Consider the following 19,290-nt stretch of genomic DNA (forward strand, 5'->3'; position numbering starts at 1 on the left):
GGGGGGGGGGGCGTTGTGTTGGAACCACCGTGCCTCCAACTTGGCAATACCCTATCGTTCTAACATAAAATGCATTTATTAATGTCTACATTTAGGTTTTTCCCCACATTTATTCGATTAAAGAAACATTTATGCATACTGTTAAAATGATATGTGAGCAAAACATTTAAGAACATGAAACATTACTCCTGTCTAACTTTTTCTACTTATAATTTGTTCTACTTCTTTGACGAACACTTAAGACAACTAAGTTACYAAGAGTTAAGAGTTGCGTTCATAACCATCACCTGTGCTTGTATGTAGTTAAATCAATMATTGTTTTTGCAAACACTCGTGGGTATTTATTTTTTGTTGTGTCTAGGAGCTGAGAGAGATGGTGAACCTGCCTGGCACCAGACCAGAGATGGAGGCGTCTGAGTTTGAGGGCYTAGCAGAAACTCTTAAATGTGAGACACGGCTGTTTAGTTCCTCTTAAGGTTTCTCTCATTAAGATCTTCTGCTATTGACTTTTATCCTTGTCCTTAGTAATGTGATGTCACACACTGCCCTTCACAGGCCTCAACAGCATCTGTATACCCTTCCCCCTCCCTAAGGCCTCCATTGCTACCATCTATCTATCTGACAAGGAACATGCTCCAAACTCCCCCCTCTCAATCATGTCTGAACTCTGCAGACCAGCAGCAGTATATGTCTGCTCTACCATAACCCAGATTGTCAGTGGTTACAGAATCAGATTAACATCATTTGTAATTTCCCCCTTGTCTTCAAACCAGCATCTCTCTCTCTCTCTGCCTTCCCATCAACCCCATCAGCGTTTCAGAAGTCTGAATTATTTACTCTTGTCAGTCACATATTCACAGTATTGTCTTAACCATATTGAGTATAGGACTATGGATTTTCATCTTACATTTACATTTTGAGTCATTTAGCAGACACTCTTATCCAGAGCAACTTACAAAAGCAATTAGGGTTAAGTGCCTTGCACATCGCAGATTTTTCACCGACCCAGCAACCTTTCGGTTACTCGCCCAATGCTCTTAACCATGCACTTTTAAGTGGATGACATAATGGAAACATCTATTGGAATGGTGCTTTTCCAGACAGCCTGAGGGATTATTTTTACACGTAAGCAGGATGGAGTAAAGAAATTGAAACAAGTTTGTGAAGTGCAGGAGCTAGTTTGGCAACATATGGTGTCTCGGAAAAGTACCTGAAAGTGTCAACCAAGGGTTAGTGTAGATTCCTGTGTGTGTGGGCTGTCTTATTTGTGTGTATACCTGAACTGTAGGTACAGTGGGGCAAAAAAGTATTTAGTCAGCCACCAATTGTGCAAGTTCTCCCACTTAAAAAGATGAGAGGCCTGTAATTTTCATCATAGGTACACTTGACAGACAAAACTATGTGTTGATACTTGCCCCCTAGTTTTTGTTCAACTTGTTTATTTTTGTCAGTATAATTCTCATCTGTGCTGGAGTTTCTGTTGAACTGAATACTTGTTTGTGTGTGTGTGTGTGTGTGTCCGTCCTCTCAGCGCTGGCCAGGCCCAGGAAGCGTCTGACCGAGCTGCTGCTGAAGGCTGCAATAGAGACTCCAGGGGAGGAGGAGTTAGAGAAACGGAACAAGGCAGAGCGGGCCTGGGGATTCCGCTTCCTCCGGAGGCCCCTGGAGGTCCTCCCCTCCACTGACCTCATCAGGGCCGCAGGGATACGATTGGCTGTCAACCGGCTGGAGGTGAGCCGGGTGCTTTAGGAATAGATATACTGTAGGATCATCTCTTGAGCTTACCCTCTTGCCTCTGTCGTAATTGATTGTCCTTACCTTCCCAGATAAACCCAATAAAACCTTTTTCATTAAACACAAGACAAGGCCATGTTGTCTGAAGCTGGAACAGAGAAGCGCCTAGGTTAAGCTGGCCCCGGCCTCTCTCTGTCTCTCCCCAGGGCGACGGTGAGGGGGTGAGGGCAGTGGCCACCGGTGAGGTGGAAGATGTGGAGTGCGGCCTAGTCATCAGCAGCATCGGCTACAAGAGCCTTCCCATCGACCCCGCCGTCCCCTTCGACGCCCGAAAAGCCATCATCCCCAACACTATGGGCCGCGTGCAGCAGACTGCAGGTGTGTATGGGTGCGTTCGTCTGATTACCTTAAACACAAGCGATTTGGAAAGATGGGCCCAATTTCCCCCCAAAAGGTGTATTTGTAAGTATTTTCATTTGTTTTTAATTCCGATAGGGCTGACATGAAATGAGAGTGGTGACCCAGAGAGAGAGGGAGATACAGAATAGCAGTGGGGTCGGGATTCTTACCCACGCTYGGGTGGTGGATATATGTCGCAGGCGGTGGGGTTTCGATGATCGACCTCAGACTACTGTTGAGGTCTGAGAAGAACGTCTATCCCTTTTGGATTGAACTGTCCCCTTTAACGTGTGTGTGTGTCGGCAGGTCTGTACTGCAGTGGCTGGGTGAAGAGGGGTCCCACGGGGGTGATAGCCACCACCATGAACGACAGCTTTGACACAGCCAGGACTCTGCTACAGGACATTGGCAAAGGAACACTGGATGTATCCACTGTCAAGCCTGGCTCACAGGGGGTCTCCGCCCTCCTGGAGAAAAGAGGTACTGCAACTCTTTAGCGCTGTGTTGATTATTGAAATGATTCAATTCACTTCAAATATCAACATTTTTCCTGTGAGGAAATGTCTTATGTGCAATAGTACGTACAGTAAATGCAATACAGCAGTGTACCGGTGTTACGCCTGCAGTGCTATATTTGTGTTTTAACTTGCATGTACTATTTACATCAGGGATAGGCAACTTTGATGGGAGTGGGGGCCACAAAAAATCTGAATTCATCATGAGGGTCCACAGATCCTCTCGGGTCGGCGTACCCACATGTGCATTTCTGTTTTACAGCTAATTACCTGCAATTATACACATAGATGATGTGAGCAAGACCTCTAAACAGGTCAACGTTCACAAGGCCGCGGGGCCAGACGGATTACCAAGATGTGTACTCCAAGCATACGCGGACCAACTGGCAAGTGTCTTCACTGACATGTTCAATCTCTCCCTACCTACATGTTTCAAGCAGACCACCATAGTCCCTGTGCCCAAGAAAGCGAAAGTAACCTGACTAAATGACTACCGTTGGTAGCCATGAAGTGCTTTGAAAGGCTGGTCATGGCTCACATCAACAACATCATCCCGGATACCCTAGACCCACTCCAATTCACATACGGCCCCAACAGATCCACAGATGAAGCATTCTCAATCACACGCCACTCTGCCCTTTCCCACCTGGACAAAAGGACCACCTATGTGAGAATACTGTTCATTAACTATACCTCAGCGTTCAGCACAATAGTGCCCACAAAGCTAAGGACCCTGGGACAAAACACCTCCCTATGCAACTGGATCCTAAACTTCCTGACGGGTTGTCACCAGGTGGTAAGGGTAGGCAACCACACATCTGCCACTGTGATCCTCAACACTGGGGCCCCTCAGGGGTGTGTGCTCAGTCCACTTTTGTACTCCCTGTTCACCCACGACTGCGTGTCCAAGCACGACTCCAACACCATGATTAAGTTTGCTGACAACACACCGGTGGTAGGCCTGATCAGCAACAATTATGAGACAGCCTATACGGAGGAGGTCAGAGAACACCCTCTCCCTCAACGTGAGTAAGACAAAGGAGATGATCATGGACTACAGGAAAAGGAGGACCGAACACGCCTCCATTCACATCGACGGAGGTGTAGTGGAGCGGGTCGAGAGTTTCAAGTTCCTTGGTGTCCACATCACCAACGAACTATCATGGTCCATACACGTCATGAACAGGGCACGACAATGCCTTTTCCCCCTCAGGAGACTGAAAAGATTTGGCATGGGTCCCCAGGTCCTCAAAGTTCTACAGCTGCACCATCGAGAGCAGCCTGACCGGTTGCATCACCACCTGGTATGGCAACTGCTCTGCATCCGACCATAAAGTGCTACAGAGGGTAGTGCGTACGGCCCAGTACATCACTGGGGCCAAGCTTCCTGCCTACCAGGACCTAAAGTTGAAGAAGGAAGTTTACATACCCCTTAGCCAAATACATTTAAACTCAGTTTTTCACAATTCCTGACATTTAATCATAGTAAAAATTCCCTGTCTTAGGTCAGTTAGGTTCACCACTTCATTTTAAGAATGTGAAATGTCAGAATAATAGTAGAGAGAATGATTTCTTTCAGCTTTTATTTCTTTTATCACATTCCCAGTGGGTCAGAAGTTTACATAACTCAATTAGTATTTGGTAGCATTGACTAATTGTTTAACTTGGGTCAAACGTTTTGGGTAGCCTTCCACAAGCTTCCCACAATAAGTTGGGTGAATTTTGGCCCATTCCTCCTGACAGAGCTGGTGTAACTGAGTCAGGTTTGTAGGCCTCCTTGCTCGAACACGCTTTTTCAGTTCTGCCCTCAAATTTTCTATAGGATTGAGGTCAGGGCTTTGTGATAGCCACTTCAATACCTTGACTTTGTTGTCCTTAAGCCATTTTGCCACAACTTTGGAAGTATGCTTGGGGTCATTGTCCATTTGGAAGATCCATTTGCGACCAAGCTTTAACTTCCTGACTGATGTCTTGAGATGTTGCTCAAATATATTCACATTATTTACCTCCCTCTGGATGTCATCTATTTTGTGAAGTGCACCAGTCCCTCCTGCAGCAAAGCACCCCCACAACATGATGCTGCCACCCCCGTGCTTCACGGATGGGATGGTGTTCTTCTCCTTGCAAGCATCCCCCTTTTTCCTTCAAACATAACGATGGTCATTATGGCCAAACAGTTATATTTTTGTTTCATCAGAGCAGAGGACATTTCTCCAAGAAGTACACTCTTTGACCGCATGTGCAGTTGCAAACCGTAATCTGGCTTTTTTATGGCGGTTTTGGAGCAGTGGCTTCTTCCTTGCTGAGCGGCCTTTCAGGTTATGTCGATATAGGACTTGTTTTACTGTGGATATAGATACCTTTGTACCTGTTTCCTTCAGCATCTTCACAAGGTCCTTTGCTGTTGTTCTGAGATTGATTTGCACTTTTCGCACCAAAGTACGTTCATCTCTAGGAGACAGAACGCGTCTCCTCCTTCCTGAGCGGTATGACGGCTGCGTGGTCCCATGGTGTTTATACTTGCGTACTATTGTTTGTACAGATGAACGTGTTACCTTCAGGCGTTTGGAAATTGCTCCCAGCGATGAACCAGACTTGTGGAGGTCTACAATTTTTTTTCTGAGGTCTTGGATGATTTCTTTAGATTTTCCCATGATGTCAAGCAAAGAGGCGCTAAGTTTGAAGGTAGGCCTTGAAATACATCCACAGGTACACCTCCAATTAACTGAAATGATGTCAACTTGCCTATGAGAAGCTTCTAAAGRCATGACATCATTTTCTGGAATTTTCCAAGCTGTTAAAAGGCACAGTCAACTTAGTGTATGTTAACTTCTGAGCCACTGGAATTGTGATACAGTGAATTTATAAGTTAAATAATCTGTCTGCAAACAATTGTTGGAAAAATTACTTATGTCATGCACAAAGTAGATGTCCTAACCGACTTACCAAAACTATAGTTTGTTTACAAGAAATTTGTGGAGTGGTTGAAAAACAAGTTTTAATGACTCCACCCTAAGTGTATGTAAACTTCCGACTTCAACTGTATATACTAGGCAGTGTCAGAGGAAGGCCCCAAAAAATTGTCAAAGACTCCAGTCAGCCAAGTCATAGACTGTTCTCTCTGCTACCGCACGGCAAGCGGTACCGGAGCGCCAAGTCCAGGTCCAAAATGCTTCTTAACAGCTTCTACCCCCAAGCCATAGGACTCCTGAATAATTAATCAAATGGCCACTCAGACTATTTGCATTGTCCCCCACCACAACACACACAGTCACTTTAGCCCTACCTACATGTACAAATTACCTTGACTAACCTGTACCCCCACACATTTACTCGATACCGGTACCCCCTGTATATAGCCTTATTCTATTGTGTTAATTATTATGTTTCGTTTTTTTAAACTTTTTTATTTAGTTAATAGTTTCTTAACTCTATTTTATTTTTTTATTTTTTTCTTCTATTTGCATTGTTGGTTAAGGGCTTGTAAGTAAGCATTTCACTGTAAGGTCTACCTACACCTGTTGTATTTGGCGTATGTGACAAATACAATTTGATTTGATTTTGCCATAGGGTGGAGAGAAATGTTTGCGGTTTTTAATGATATCTGGGTGAGACTGAATAACAAAATCAATGGAGCCCCCCCCCAGACCATAATTCGACCATGATGGCAAGTTTAAATAGCTGGCCGCTAAACTAACTTAGCAATCTAAAAATCTTAGCTGACATTGGTTAATTGAGTGAATCAAATTGTATTAGTCACATGCGTTGAATATAACACCTTACAGTGAAATGCTRACTTACGAGCCCCTAACCGACAGTGCAGTTTTTTWWAAAAGAGATAAAAGTAACAAGTAATTAAAGACTGTCAAAAGAGAAACTGCTGGCGCACAGCCAAATTTCGAAATTTGCAACTATTCTATCTTTCAATAATATATTTGTATTTATTTTGTATGTAAATATATATATATATATGATCCGAGGGCTTTCAAAAGGGCCCGTGGGCCGCCAGTTGCCCATCCCTGATTTACATGATAACAAATCATGACGGCTGGAAATCCCCTAAGGCCAATAGTAATCTTGCTGACTCCATACAGACCTTCTCTGTCACGAAGATGCCATAAACGGAGCCTGACTAAAGATAAAGGGATAATAATAACAATGTATCTCCACTGTAATGTAAACTCAGCAACAAAAAAAAGAAACGTCCCTTTTTCAGGACCCTGTCTTTCAAAGATTATTTGTAAAAATCCAAATAACTTCACAGATCTTCATTGTAAAGGGTTTAAACACTGTTTCCCATGCTTGTTCAATCAACCATAAACAATTCATGAACATGTACCCGTGGAACAGTCGTTAAGACACTAACAGCTTACAGACGGTAGGCAATTAAGGTCACAGTTATGAAAACTTAGGACACGAGAGGCCTTTCTACTGACTCTGAAAACACCAAAAGAAAGATGCCCAGGGTTCCTGCTCATCTGCGTGAACGTGCACTAGGCATGCTGCAAGGATGCATGAGGAATGCAGATGTGGCCAGCCAGGGCAATAAATTGCAATGTCTGTACTGTGAGACACCTAAGACAGCGCTACAGGGAGACAAGACGGACAGCTGATCGTCCTCGCAGTGGCAGACCACGTGTAACAACACCTGCACAGGATCGGTACATCCGAACATCACACCTGCGGGACAGGTACAGGATGGCAACAACAGCTGCCTGAGTTACACCAGGAACGCACAATTCCTCCATCAGTGCTCAGACTTTCTGCAATAGGCTGAGAGAGSCTGGACTGAGGGCTTGTGGAGGGATAGTTGCCTACCCTCTGTAGGCTGTTAGTGTCTTAACGACTGTTCCACGGGTACATGTTCATGAATTGTTTATGGTTGATTGAACAAGCATGGGAAACAGTTTAAACCCTTTACAGTGAAGTTATTTGGATTTTTACAAATTATCTTTGAAAGACAGGGTCCTGAAAAAGGGACGTTTCTTTTTTTGCTGAGTTTAGGTATGTTGAGGAATAAGTATCAGCTTCCACAAGTGTTAGCGTCCACCTTGATATTTTACAAAAACGACCTACCTCCCTGTGCATGACTGTAGGTGTGAAGCCAGTTTCGTTCTCTGACTGGGAGAAGATCGACAGTGAGGAGACGAGGAGGGGAGAGACCAGGGGAAAGCCCAGGGAAAAGATGCTGGACGTGGGAGAGATGCTGCAGGTAGCCCGGGCATAGGGACAAGGGACCACACACACAGGTCATAGGGACCAGAGGACTCGACAACCAAGAAGTGAATAAGAACCACTGACCACACACACAACTCTGGTCCAACCCCGCTTTTTATGCCAGCTACAGGCCACGAACTTGTCTGTCTATGGTACACGCACATGATCAATTTAGTCCCTGACCATCATCCAATGCCAGTCATACAATACCCAAGTTGATGTGCCATATGTAATAAATACACTTTACATCTTACTCACCAGAGCTCTCATTGAAACAATGGTGGTGTTTCACTGCAGTACTAGTGATTTTAATGGTTGTGGCTTGGCGCTAATAAAAACAGTCAGGGCCTGGTTTCCCGATAGCGATGGAATTTAGGCATACAAGTGTTTTAATGATGCATCCATATTTCTGAAGATGTAGTATGTGTTTCTCAATACACCACAGAGAGAACGTTCACTAAGTGCGTTGAGGCATGTGTCGATACTGATAGGATCGAGACAAAAAAAAGGCAGTGCTGCTCTTGGATCAGCGTTCTCCATTCAAATAACACCTTAACATTAGAATTATTCCACAGTACTGCCGACGGATCAGCTCAAAGAGAGATTATCGCCTATGGCTGCAAATCTTAAAACACTGGATTTGGCACGTCATTGTGCACATTAGGCTACACATCATGAAATATATTGAGGTAAAAAAATTMACAGTAGCCTAATAGCAAACTAGAACTAAATTGAATGAACATTGAAGTTCAGTATGTAGGCCTATGTAGCTGTAGGTCGACTATTTATCTTTTAATGCACTCGTCTGGGTTTTCATTTGAAGCATATTTTTATCCTTTYCTTATTTGTAAGAATTTTAAAGACATTGGCAACTTTATTTGTAGTCAACTTCGTTGTGAAGTTATCGACAGTCACAGAGAGACAAATATCTTGATTCTATGTTTAGCGGTGATCTTCTGTGTATAAAGTGACGCGGTAGGGAAAAACACATCTAATTACGCACTTAGCTGTTCTACGAGAGTGGAGTGGTCTACGCACTTGAAACGCGTTTTCAAGTGCAACTTTAGTAYCGATGGATTTGGGAAACAGCTCGGAGATTTAACGATGCCCCATGAAGGTTCTAACAATGAATTTAGCTTTAAGATGCCTTATGAAAACTGGGATCTAGTCTCTGTTGCATTTCCATGAAGACTTACCCCCCCACACCAGTGTGTCACTAGTGTTTTATGTTAATGTAACTGTAGTGTAATTGTGTTTTCATTAAAAGTGTGACACTAAAACTTGGGTAGACCTGAATCAACAACCTCTGCATCATCAAAGACAGTTGCTTTGTGAGACGGTGTTAAAGTTCAGTTGGCCATATACACTGAGTGTACAAAACATTAGGAACACTTTCCTTATATTGAGTTGCACCCCCTTTTTGCCCTTGGATCAGCCTCAAGTCGTCGGGGCATGGACTACAAGGGGGATGCTGGCCCATGTTGACTCCAATGCTTCCCACAGTTGTCAAGTTGGCTGGATGTCCTTTGGGTGGTGGACCATTCTTGATACACAAGGGAAACTTTTGAGTGAAAAACCCATTAGTGTTGCAGTCACCTTGTATTTGAGGGTGTTTTTATACATATCTGTTAAACTGTTTTGAAATGAATGCACTTTATGTACAGTGCCTAAAGAAAGTATTTAAACCCCTTGACTTTTTCCACATTTTGTTGTATTACAAGGTGGGATTAAAATKTTTTTGTCAAAGATCTACACAAAATGCTTGAATGTCAAAGTGGAAGAAAAATTTTWACATTTGTAAAAATACAGTACCAGTCAAGTTTGGACACACCTYCTTTTCTTTATTTGTACTATTTTCTACATTGTAGAATAATAGTAGAGACATCTAAACTATGAAATAACACATATGGAATCATGTAGTAACCAGAAGTGTTATTTTGATTTGTTTATTTTATATTTGAGATTCTTCAAAGTAGCTACCCTTTGCCTTGATGACAGCTTTGCACACTCTCGGCAGTCTCTCAACCAGCTTCACCTGGAAGGCTTTTCCAACACTCTTGAAGGAGTTCCCACATATACTGAGCACTTGTTGGCTGCTTTTCCTTCACTCTGCGGTCCAACTCATCCCAAACCATCTCAGTTGGGTTGAGGTCGGGTGATTGTGGACGTTCAAATCAAGGCCGGTCTGGACTGCTAGTCCAGGACTGCTAGTCCAGACAGGACCAAAAAAAGACGTTGGCGTCATTCCGTGCTTACTAGGGTGTTACAATTCAATTTTATGAATGCCCATCCATGTGCTAGGCCCACATTTGTAAAACAGACTGTTGCATTGGCTTTATTAGTCCTGATTCCTGTGACTAATCTATTTGGCTCTGAATATCAGCTACCCAGATCCTATTTGGAATGTGTTTTCACAGCGGGAAATGCATTAGTATATATTTTTTGTTRGCTATGATTAACTTTGTTTTGGATGTGTTCAGAACAAGGTTAAGGGCAGAGAAAGCTTGTTGGACACTAAAAAAGCTTTGTTGTAGAGCGTTTAACACAAAATCCGGGGAGMGGCCAGCTGAGTACAAGTCTCATCTTCATATAAATGGATGAGGGAGTGTCCTACTGCCTGACCTATGTTGTTGATGTAAATTTAGAAGAGTGTGGGGCCTAGGATCTAGCCTTGGGGTACCCCCTTGGTGACAGACAGTGGCTGAGACAGCAGATGTTCTGACTTTATACACTGCACTCTTGGGGTGGCAGGTAGCCTAGTGGTGAGAGCATTGGACTAGTAACCAAAAGGTTGCTGGATCGAATCCCTCTGAGCTGACAAGGTAAAAATATGTCGTTCTACCCCTGAACAAGGCAGTTAACCCCGGTAGGCCGTCATGTTCTTAACTGACTTGCCTGGTTAAATAAAGGTTTAAAAAAGCCAGTCGACAAGTTTTTCCAACACTTTTGATAAACAGAGCAAGATATATATTCAAATCAAATCAATGTATTAGTCACATGTGCCAAATACACAAATACTTAGTCACGAGCCCCTAACCAACAATGCAGTTTAATAATTTTATTTTAAAATGTATAGAAATAAAAGTAACAAGTAATGAAAGAGCAGCAGTAAAATAACAATAGCGAGACTATATACAGGGGGGTACCGGTACAGAGTCAATATGCAGGGGCACCAGTTAGTCAAGGGAATATGTACATGTAGGTAGTTATTAAAGTGACTATGCATAGATAAGAGAGTAGCAGCGGTGTATATTGGCCTATAACGGTTAGGATCAGTTTGATCTCTCCCTTTAAATAAAGGACACACCGTGGCTGCCATCTAAGCAATGGGAACCTTCCCAGAGAGGAGAGATGGGCTCGGCGATGATAGGAGCTGCAATCTTAAAGAAGGATCTAAACAATTTGACCCAGATGTTTTTTTGGGGTCAAGTTTAAGGAGCACCTAAGACTCCCTGCAGGGAGAAACTTTATAGCGGGGCAGGGGGAAAAGAGGGAGGAGCATCGGGGCTAGACGCATTAGAAGGGCTGGGAGAACTGAGAGAACTGCTCCTTAAAATAACTAACTTGAGCCTTCTGGATGGCCGAGTGCACTTATTTCTCAATTGCCTGAATGACAGTCAAGCCGAGTATGCATGTGCTGAGCCTTCTTGAGGTGTCGAACCAGGGGCTGAACCTGTTCTTAATTCTTATTTTCTTTATGGGGGTGTGTTGGTTAACAATGCCAATGAAATCATGTTATAGGTATGCTTGTAATCATTAAGGATTGGAAAGTTTTCCAGGATACAAAAGAAATGGAGGAAAGCAATCTCCTAGAGGGAAACCTGTTTGACTGCTTTCCACTATACACTGGGAGATAAATMTACCTCTCAACAGCACAATAATCTAAAACGAGGCCAAATCTACACYAGTTGCTTTCCCTGACAGTGAATGTTAGAGTGGCCGAGTTACAGTTTTGCCTTAAATCTACTTAAAATGAGGCAAAACCTGAAAATGGTTGTCTAGCAATGATCAACAACAAATTTGACAGAGCTTGAAGAATAGTTTTAATAAATGGGTAAATATTGCACAATCCAGGTGTGTAAAGACTCCCTGCTGTAATCGCGGCCAATGGTGCTTCTACAAAGCATTGACTCTGGGGTGTGAATACTTACATAAATGAGATCTGTATTTCATAGAATAAATTTGCTAAAATGTTTTCATGTGTGTAGATCAATTTAATCCATATTAAATTCAGGCTGTAACAATGTGGAATAAGCCAAGGTGTATGAATACTTTCTAAAAGGCTTTCTCCAATTGATCCCTATATTCTGAACCAGTTCTCTCGATGTATTCTAGTGAGTCGGTCAACAATTCTAATAAAAAAGGTACACCATATTTAAAGGGATGGCTTAAGAGTGTTAGGTTCTAATTCTCAGAGTAAAAAACTCAACGGACACTATGAAAGGTTAACCATGTTTATTCTGCTCAGAGGGTCGATACAGCTGCATTCAGACAAAACATGTTTCCACCACCACAAGTATATATACTCCAATGTGGGCACTTCTCTCCAGTCCTTACATCTTTTATGGTTCAACAGGAAGACAAACCATTGTTTCTCCCTTAAGGGGATCTGACTTGACCTCAACCCCCTTGATGCCTAATCCAAAGATCTCCACCCATATCCCCTACAGCAATCCTGTGACTTGTGACTTCCTACCATCCTGTACAGCAGGACTCTCCAACCCTGGAAGAGAGAGAGGCCTGCTGGAGTCATGCGGTCCTGGTGCTTCCTGTAGAAATCGACAGTCTTAAGTGTCCGCTGTGACAGAGATGCAGGAAGCGTGTTACTGTGAAATGAACAGATAGATGGTGGTCATGGAGCACAAATGATACTTGTATGTCCTGTTAGTCACCATGGTGATGGTCAGATGTCTTCATGGAAGTTGATGGTTCCTTCCTGTCTGAACAGGACAGACAAAGCGGTGAAAGCTGGTAGCCTTGGCAGGGATCGGGGCCAGATATTGACACGGGTCCTCTGACGTCACAGCCCCACCTGGGATGTTAATGGCCCGGTTTGTTTTTTTTGCGACCAATTTGTGATTGTCGTCATTTCAAATGGTAACTWAACTAATCTTCATGAATTAAAAACAGATTATCTTTAAAGGGTCATTATCTTAATCATCATATTGGTGGTGGAAGGAGTTCGTTACGGGCAATTCCACAGTAACAGAGTGATGTTGAGACTGCAAAGTTAAACCATACAACTAACTATGCACAAGGACTACTTAACAATTTCCACCAAATATTTTACAAACACACATGAAGGACAGTGCAGATGCAAAGTTTGATAACAGAATGACAGTTTGTGCTGTTGGTACCGTCATTCTGTTACCAAACTTTGCATCTTTACTGTTCAAGTTAATGTGTTTTTGGAAAAATTTTGGTGGAAATTAAGTCATACTTGTGCATAGAGTTGTATGGTTTGTTTAACTTGCAATCATGGGTTTTTGTTTGGTATACATTTAAAAAGTGTAAAATCAGAGTCTCCGCATTATTCTGTTACTGTGGAATTGCCCTTACCCCCAGACCTTTTAAATCACTTACAAGTTTGACAAAAGCACAATACAATAATCATTATTGCAATACTAACACCAGCCAGTGCACACACTCCCCTTCACTATCCAGCAGATGCTCATCTGAAATGAAGGAATCATTCAGTAAATATTTCTTWAGTCATACATTCGCATGGGGACACAGTGCCACCATGTGGACATATTAAGAACTGGATTACAAAACTGGTATTCTCATATGGTGTATGAGTGTCTTACCTGGGCTGGTGAGCAGCAGTGTCCATAGGGAGCCCTACTCTGCCACAAAACTGACCTGAGGTGCTACAGGAGGGCAGGTGAAATAGAAGAAAGAGCCAATCAGGATTCAGAGAGCTAAAAAATTATCTGAACAAAGATACGATAATTGTCGCCGTATCTGTCATGAAAACTACTGTATACCCTACGATCCATTTCTGTTACCTCTCTGGGCATCAAGTGATTCCCATAATGTACTTGTGCTGAGCTGTCTTGGTCGTAGCTGACGCGCAGTGTGACCCGGGGGACGAAGTAGGCCATGGGGAACAGATCCTTGAAGATCCCATAGTGATCCGCAAGCCTCTGGACGTGGTACGGGTCACTTGTCTCCTCCCAGCCTGCMTTCACCCGATCCAGGGGGACGTTGACTGGAAAAACAACAAAGCCTAACCTCATAAGGTGAATTGCTGACACCTACTGTACAGGGTAGTAAAAAATACCCCCAAAACAAAATGTTTTAGATTAAAAAATTCATACTAATTATCAAAAGTCAAAATCACTAAGCAAATTCACGCTACTACCCTGAATTTAAAAAAAAATAAAAACTCCTTCAGTCGGATTTAAATGTCTATTCAGATCCCAACACAGGCTCAGGAACCTGGGAGAGTGGAACCTCTTCATTCAGTACTCCCTSTAACATTTCAGCTGTAAAGTCCTGGAGATCCAGAAATCTATTTGTCGCATTCACAATGTCTAGCTAATTAGAATGTTTTTATTAGTTTGACTAGTGCAATGTATCACTTGCGCTATAAACGCAAAAGTTCGTCTTCATTCTTAGTGTGTCGGGATCCTTCTCCTGCATGGCATTCACTGCAGACTGTGGGGACATCCACTAGCATCTAATCTCTACTCACTCCTTCAGCTWTTTTCACTGCCTTCACATAGGAGACCTGCTGGATCGCCCTGATCCTAGCTACTGCAACCTACATCCTTACAGGTCACTCCGGGAACGTGATTCCAATCACAATTACAGCAGCATGTTTCATCTGACCCTTCAACTACTGCATATTTATTCCTTAGACAAAACACTTGCCAAGTGTCCAAACGTTTTACAATTGTAACACTGCAGCGGCTTCTGTGCATACGGTGTCACCGTATATTTCTCATACATAAGGTTTACATTAAGTCGGGAGTACCACTTCGTCAAATGACAGTAAAACTGATGCGCAAATAAGCCTATCGTTCGATTAAAGCGACGTGCGTCTACCACTCCTGGAACGTTATTATTAAACCACACATCCTCTATGTCAAACGAGAACCAATGTAAAGACAGTTTCAAGTTGGATATTTGCGCTTTCAAACCACTTGAGCCACAGACTCCAAATAAGTGTCATGATGTTGAAAAAATTGCGCACAACAGCACACGATTTGGACATTAATTCACTTTCCAAAGCTAATAAGCATGTGGAAATGTGAACAGCATTTTGTATTCCTAATTGAATTAGTTAGAGAGCGTAAACAAAGTACAAACTTCTTTTTACATTTGAATTTCAATAGCTCCTTGGACATGTGACCTGACTTCAAACAAGGTTCAGAAWATACCCTGACTACCCTTCTATATTGCACACCCTTTAGTTTGTCCATTTTCATCTCTCACGTTTACATGATTTTTTACAAATTCAACATTTCAATAGCTCCTTGGTCATGTGACCTACTGACTTAAAACAAAGTTCAGAATGTACACTCAGTGGGCCTACACATTGCACACCCTTTTGTTTGTCCATTTTCATCTCACACGATTTTACAAACTTTCAWTGTTTTTCAATGTTTCTAATTTCAATAGTTCCTTGGTCATGTGACCTACTGACCTCAAACTACTTTCAGAATGTCCACTGACTACACTTCTATATTGCACACCCTTTAGTTTGTCCATTTTCATCTCACACAATTTTACATGAATATTTCAAACTTCAATATCTCCTTGGTAATGTGACCTACTGACCTCAAACTACTTTCAGAATGTCCACGGTATAAGGGCACAAGGCGAGACCCAAATGCAGACATAGGAGGCAGATGGTTGAGCTCCGATAATTATTATAACAAAGGGAGTAGGCAAAGGGAGGTCGGGGACAGGCGAGAGTTCATAAACCAGGTCAGAGTCCAAACAGTACCAGACGATAGGCAGTCTCGAGGTCAAGCCAGGCAGGGGTCAGAAACCAGATCAGAGTCCAAAACAGTACAAGGGGATAGGCAGGCTGATAGTCAGAACTGGCAGAGTGGTCAGGCAGGCGGGTTCGGAGTCAGGACAGGCAAGGGTCGAAACCAGGAGAACTAGAAACAAACAGACTGGGAAAAGTAGGCGCAAGGAAAAACGCTGGTTGACTTGCCAAACAAGACGAACTGGCACAGAGACAGGAAACATAGGGATGTATACATTGGGGATAATAAGCGACACCTGGAGGGGTGGAGACAATCACAAGGACAGGTGAACCAGATCAGAGTGTGACACACGGACTGGCGCCTCGAGGCATCCAGTGCGGTAACGTGACCGATCGCGTAAAAGCTGGCGGGAGCCCCGGGGAGTGTTCTCTTTTCTTTGTGATGGGCAGGGCGCCCTGGAATGGGTTTGCCCCGAGAGAGGGGCCCAAGCCCTGGAAAGCGTTGTGGTTTTGGAGGCATCCGGTGAACTCTCCCTGGCCCTTGAAAATCTGGGGGAGAGGGTGTATATCTCATGCCGGGCCATACCCATGTCCGCAGCAGGTCTCCAAGGTGAACAGCCTCTGGCATGTTATAACAATGTAGGTAAGGGAAGTTGGCAAAAAAGATCCGTAACTTCGGGATAAGGATTGGCTCTAAGGGCTGGGTCAGTCGGGCTGGGGTGCGAAGCGGGGCTGGGCTCGAGCCGCATCTAGGGGAGCAGTCGCTCTGTCGCCCTCCTCTCGCCACCATTGGAAGTTCATTGTGCGGCCTATCTCGCGGTCTCTCGTGTGTGGTTTCGCAAGCGGCTGCGTGCAGGGGTTTGTCGGGGTGGTGTCCGTCGGCAGGGGTGTTGGGTCCGGTGGTTGGCGGCGGCAACTCTGGACGCGCGCCAGACCTTTCTCGCGGATCTCCCCAGACTACGGCACTCGCCGGCCCCCCACATTGTAGGTGGGGCAGTCTCCTCTACGCTCACTTGACTTGAGATGGAGACTAAACCCATTGGCCCCGCAGTGATAGGGCATTGCATGGATCTGGCTCATGCCCTACGAAGTGGGGAGAGGTATCTCCAGCTTGTCTGGGGAGGGAGGCCTACATCTGATGTGGGTAGTGCCATCCACGCTCATTGATTTTCTGCGGAACCATAAAATGGACGGAAGAAGCCTAGGTTCCCACTGGGCACGGATCACTGAACGTCAACTTGATGAAATTCAAAGGAACATACCCACCTGTCGCGGTCGCACTCAAATCACCCGTTGGGTGACTGTGACCCCCTCATGTCAAAGTGAGGAATATCGATGAAGCGCTGGTAAAGGTGGAGGGCTGACTGGGCAAGCAAATGATTGAAAGGGGAAGATTATTTTCTGTTGCTTCTTCCAACACCCAGTTMATGGTGCCGCTAGATACTGCAAGGGGTATTTGGTTCTCAAGCCTATAAGTATTGCGCTGGCACTTGATGCCGATTGGGTAAAAAAAAAAGCAGCTAGTCCGCAGAAGGTTAGTAGCGGCAACTGATGTCCAGTTTGTAAGACAGAAAAGCCTCTGATGATACCACCGGACCTTACTCAGGGGCAGCACTCAGGCTGTGGAGGTTGGGGACTTAGTCTCTGAGCGGATAAAAGCAGGCGGGTCACCAGGTGCACAGAGCTTGTTTCAGATTACCAGGTGCACAAGGAGGCCTCTAACAAGGTGGGGGGCACTCCCGAGTCCAAGCAGGGGCGGCCAGACTCGGGGGCTGGGGGCAGCACTCAGGCCATGGAGGTTGGAGTGGACTTAGTCTGTGAGCAGAAAAAAGCAGGCGGGTCACTAGGAGCACAGAGCTTGTTTCAGTTTACCAGGTGCACYTGGTTCCTGACAGCAGGACTATAGATGTCTTAGTAATTCCAAGGAGTAAGCTATACTCTAAGGCCAAGGGAGAGGGGTGTTGACCGGGTAAGGAGAGTAGGTCTGGAGGCCTGGAGGTCTGTAGTTCCAGGGAGTAAGCTATAKACTCTCAGGCCCAGGGAGAGGGCAAGCAGGCGGGCAGGGAGTGTAGGCCTAGAGGCCAGGAGTCAGAGGTCACCAGGTCAATGGGGGCCTCCCTGGAGGTCAGGAAGCCCCCAGGGAGAAGGCCCAAGTGAATAGGTTTGTGAGTGACACTGTCCTTCAGAGGGGCAGAGCAGGCAAATTAATGTAAAATCGTGTGAGATGAAAATGGACAAACTAAAGTGTGTGCCATGTGTAGGGCCACTGACTGTATATTCTGAACCTTGTTTGAAGTCAGTAGGTCACATGACCAAGGAGCTATTGAAATTAGAAACATTGAAAAACATTGAAAATTCATGTAAAATTGTGTGAGATGAAAATGGACAAACTAAAGGGTGTGCAATGTGTAGGCCCACTGACTGTACATTCTGAACCTTGTTTTAAGTCAGTAGGTCACATGACAGAGCTATTGAAATTCAAAAATGTAAATAAATAATTAAAATAGTGCGAGATCGACAAAAAACAATATATATATATATATATATATATATATAAATAAATACAAATCGTGAAAAGTGTGCAATGTGTGTTTATGCCTTCGGGTTAGCTAGAACCAGTTTCTAACATTTTAGGAGTAATTGAAATTTGACATTTTTGATTTGTCACTATGTTGACGGTCCCTAACTGCTGTTGGTGGATGTAAGGATTACAGGCGAATATCCGTCGAATATTCAACCTGAAACTGTCTTTACCTCGGTSAAACGAGACACCAGAGACAACACCTTTAACCGGTGATCTACTCTGAAAAGCATAGCTTTGCACATCATATGTCGACATCTTGAAGAGCCAGAGAGCTTTCCTATTTTGCGATTTTGACACACGAAATCATACCGCTCATGAGTCCTGGTCACAATGACCGATTCCACTTTACCCAATTCGTTATTCACCATCTTCGAGACCGTAAACTGAGTCAACCAAAAAAATATCCTTGCTCGTGAATAGCACTCACCATAAACTGCTGTTGATTTCCAACTTTAGCCCCTTGCTCGTGAATAGCACTCACCATAAACTGCTGTTGATTTCCAACTTTAGCCCCTTTTATTCTACTCTTCTTCTCCATCGTCCACACATTCTCATCAACTGTACTCGCGCCAAGAGAATCGCACAAGACCTCCACTTCCACCGGGCGCTGTCTGACTTTGGTGAATGAAGAAACGCAAACTGTAACATCCGGTAAGTGGGGATAGGTATGTGTAAGCGTACTTCGTCATCATGTGGAGCGTCTGCCATGTTCAAACCAACTCGGAAATCGCTGTCTTCCGACTTTTTAAAATGTATTTCTTATTTAACCTTTATTTAACTAGGCAAGTCAGTTAAGACCAAATTATTATTTACAATTACGGCATATACTTGCCAAACCCGGACGACGCTGGAACAATTGTGCGCCGCCCTATGGTACTCCCAATCACGGCCGGTTGTGA

At 44.0% G+C, this 19,290-nt stretch overlaps 1 protein-coding gene and 1 long non-coding RNA gene across 4 annotated transcripts in view; one reads left to right on the forward strand and one right to left on the reverse strand.

The window, feature by feature from the left end:
* Positions 1 to 8,236, forward strand: part of fdxr (ferredoxin reductase) — a 25,534-nt gene extending 17,298 nt beyond the window's left edge. For both annotated transcript variants that reach the window (XM_023993248.2, XM_023993250.2), the window contains 5 exons: positions 362 to 446; positions 1,532 to 1,731; positions 1,941 to 2,112; positions 2,440 to 2,613; positions 7,745 to 8,236. In XM_023993248.2, the coding sequence (XP_023849016.1) occupies positions 362 to 446; positions 1,532 to 1,731; positions 1,941 to 2,112; positions 2,440 to 2,613; positions 7,745 to 7,875 (762 nt within the window). In that variant the 3' untranslated portion in view covers positions 7,876 to 8,236. The remainder of the gene's footprint in view (positions 1 to 361; positions 447 to 1,531; positions 1,732 to 1,940; positions 2,113 to 2,439; positions 2,614 to 7,744) is intronic.
* Positions 8,237 to 12,305: 4,069 nt separating this feature from the next.
* LOC111967845 (uncharacterized) lies at positions 12,306 to 19,099 on the reverse strand. 2 transcript variants are annotated; one of them, XR_002877800.2, is made up of 4 exons: positions 18,873 to 19,099; positions 13,874 to 14,076; positions 13,673 to 13,735; positions 12,306 to 13,540 (listed from the first exon to the last, which is right to left on the reverse strand). It is a non-coding gene; the product is annotated as an uncharacterized lncRNA (long non-coding RNA). The 2 variants fall into 2 exon arrangements; XR_011480337.1 differs by having other exon boundaries at positions 13,673 to 14,076.
* Positions 19,100 to 19,290: the final 191 nt, after the last annotated feature.

This window comes from Salvelinus sp. IW2-2015, linkage group LG8 (genome assembly GCF_002910315.2).
Source record: "Salvelinus sp. IW2-2015 linkage group LG8, ASM291031v2, whole genome shotgun sequence".
Classification (NCBI taxonomy): domain Eukaryota; kingdom Metazoa; phylum Chordata; class Actinopteri; order Salmoniformes; family Salmonidae; genus Salvelinus; species Salvelinus sp. IW2-2015.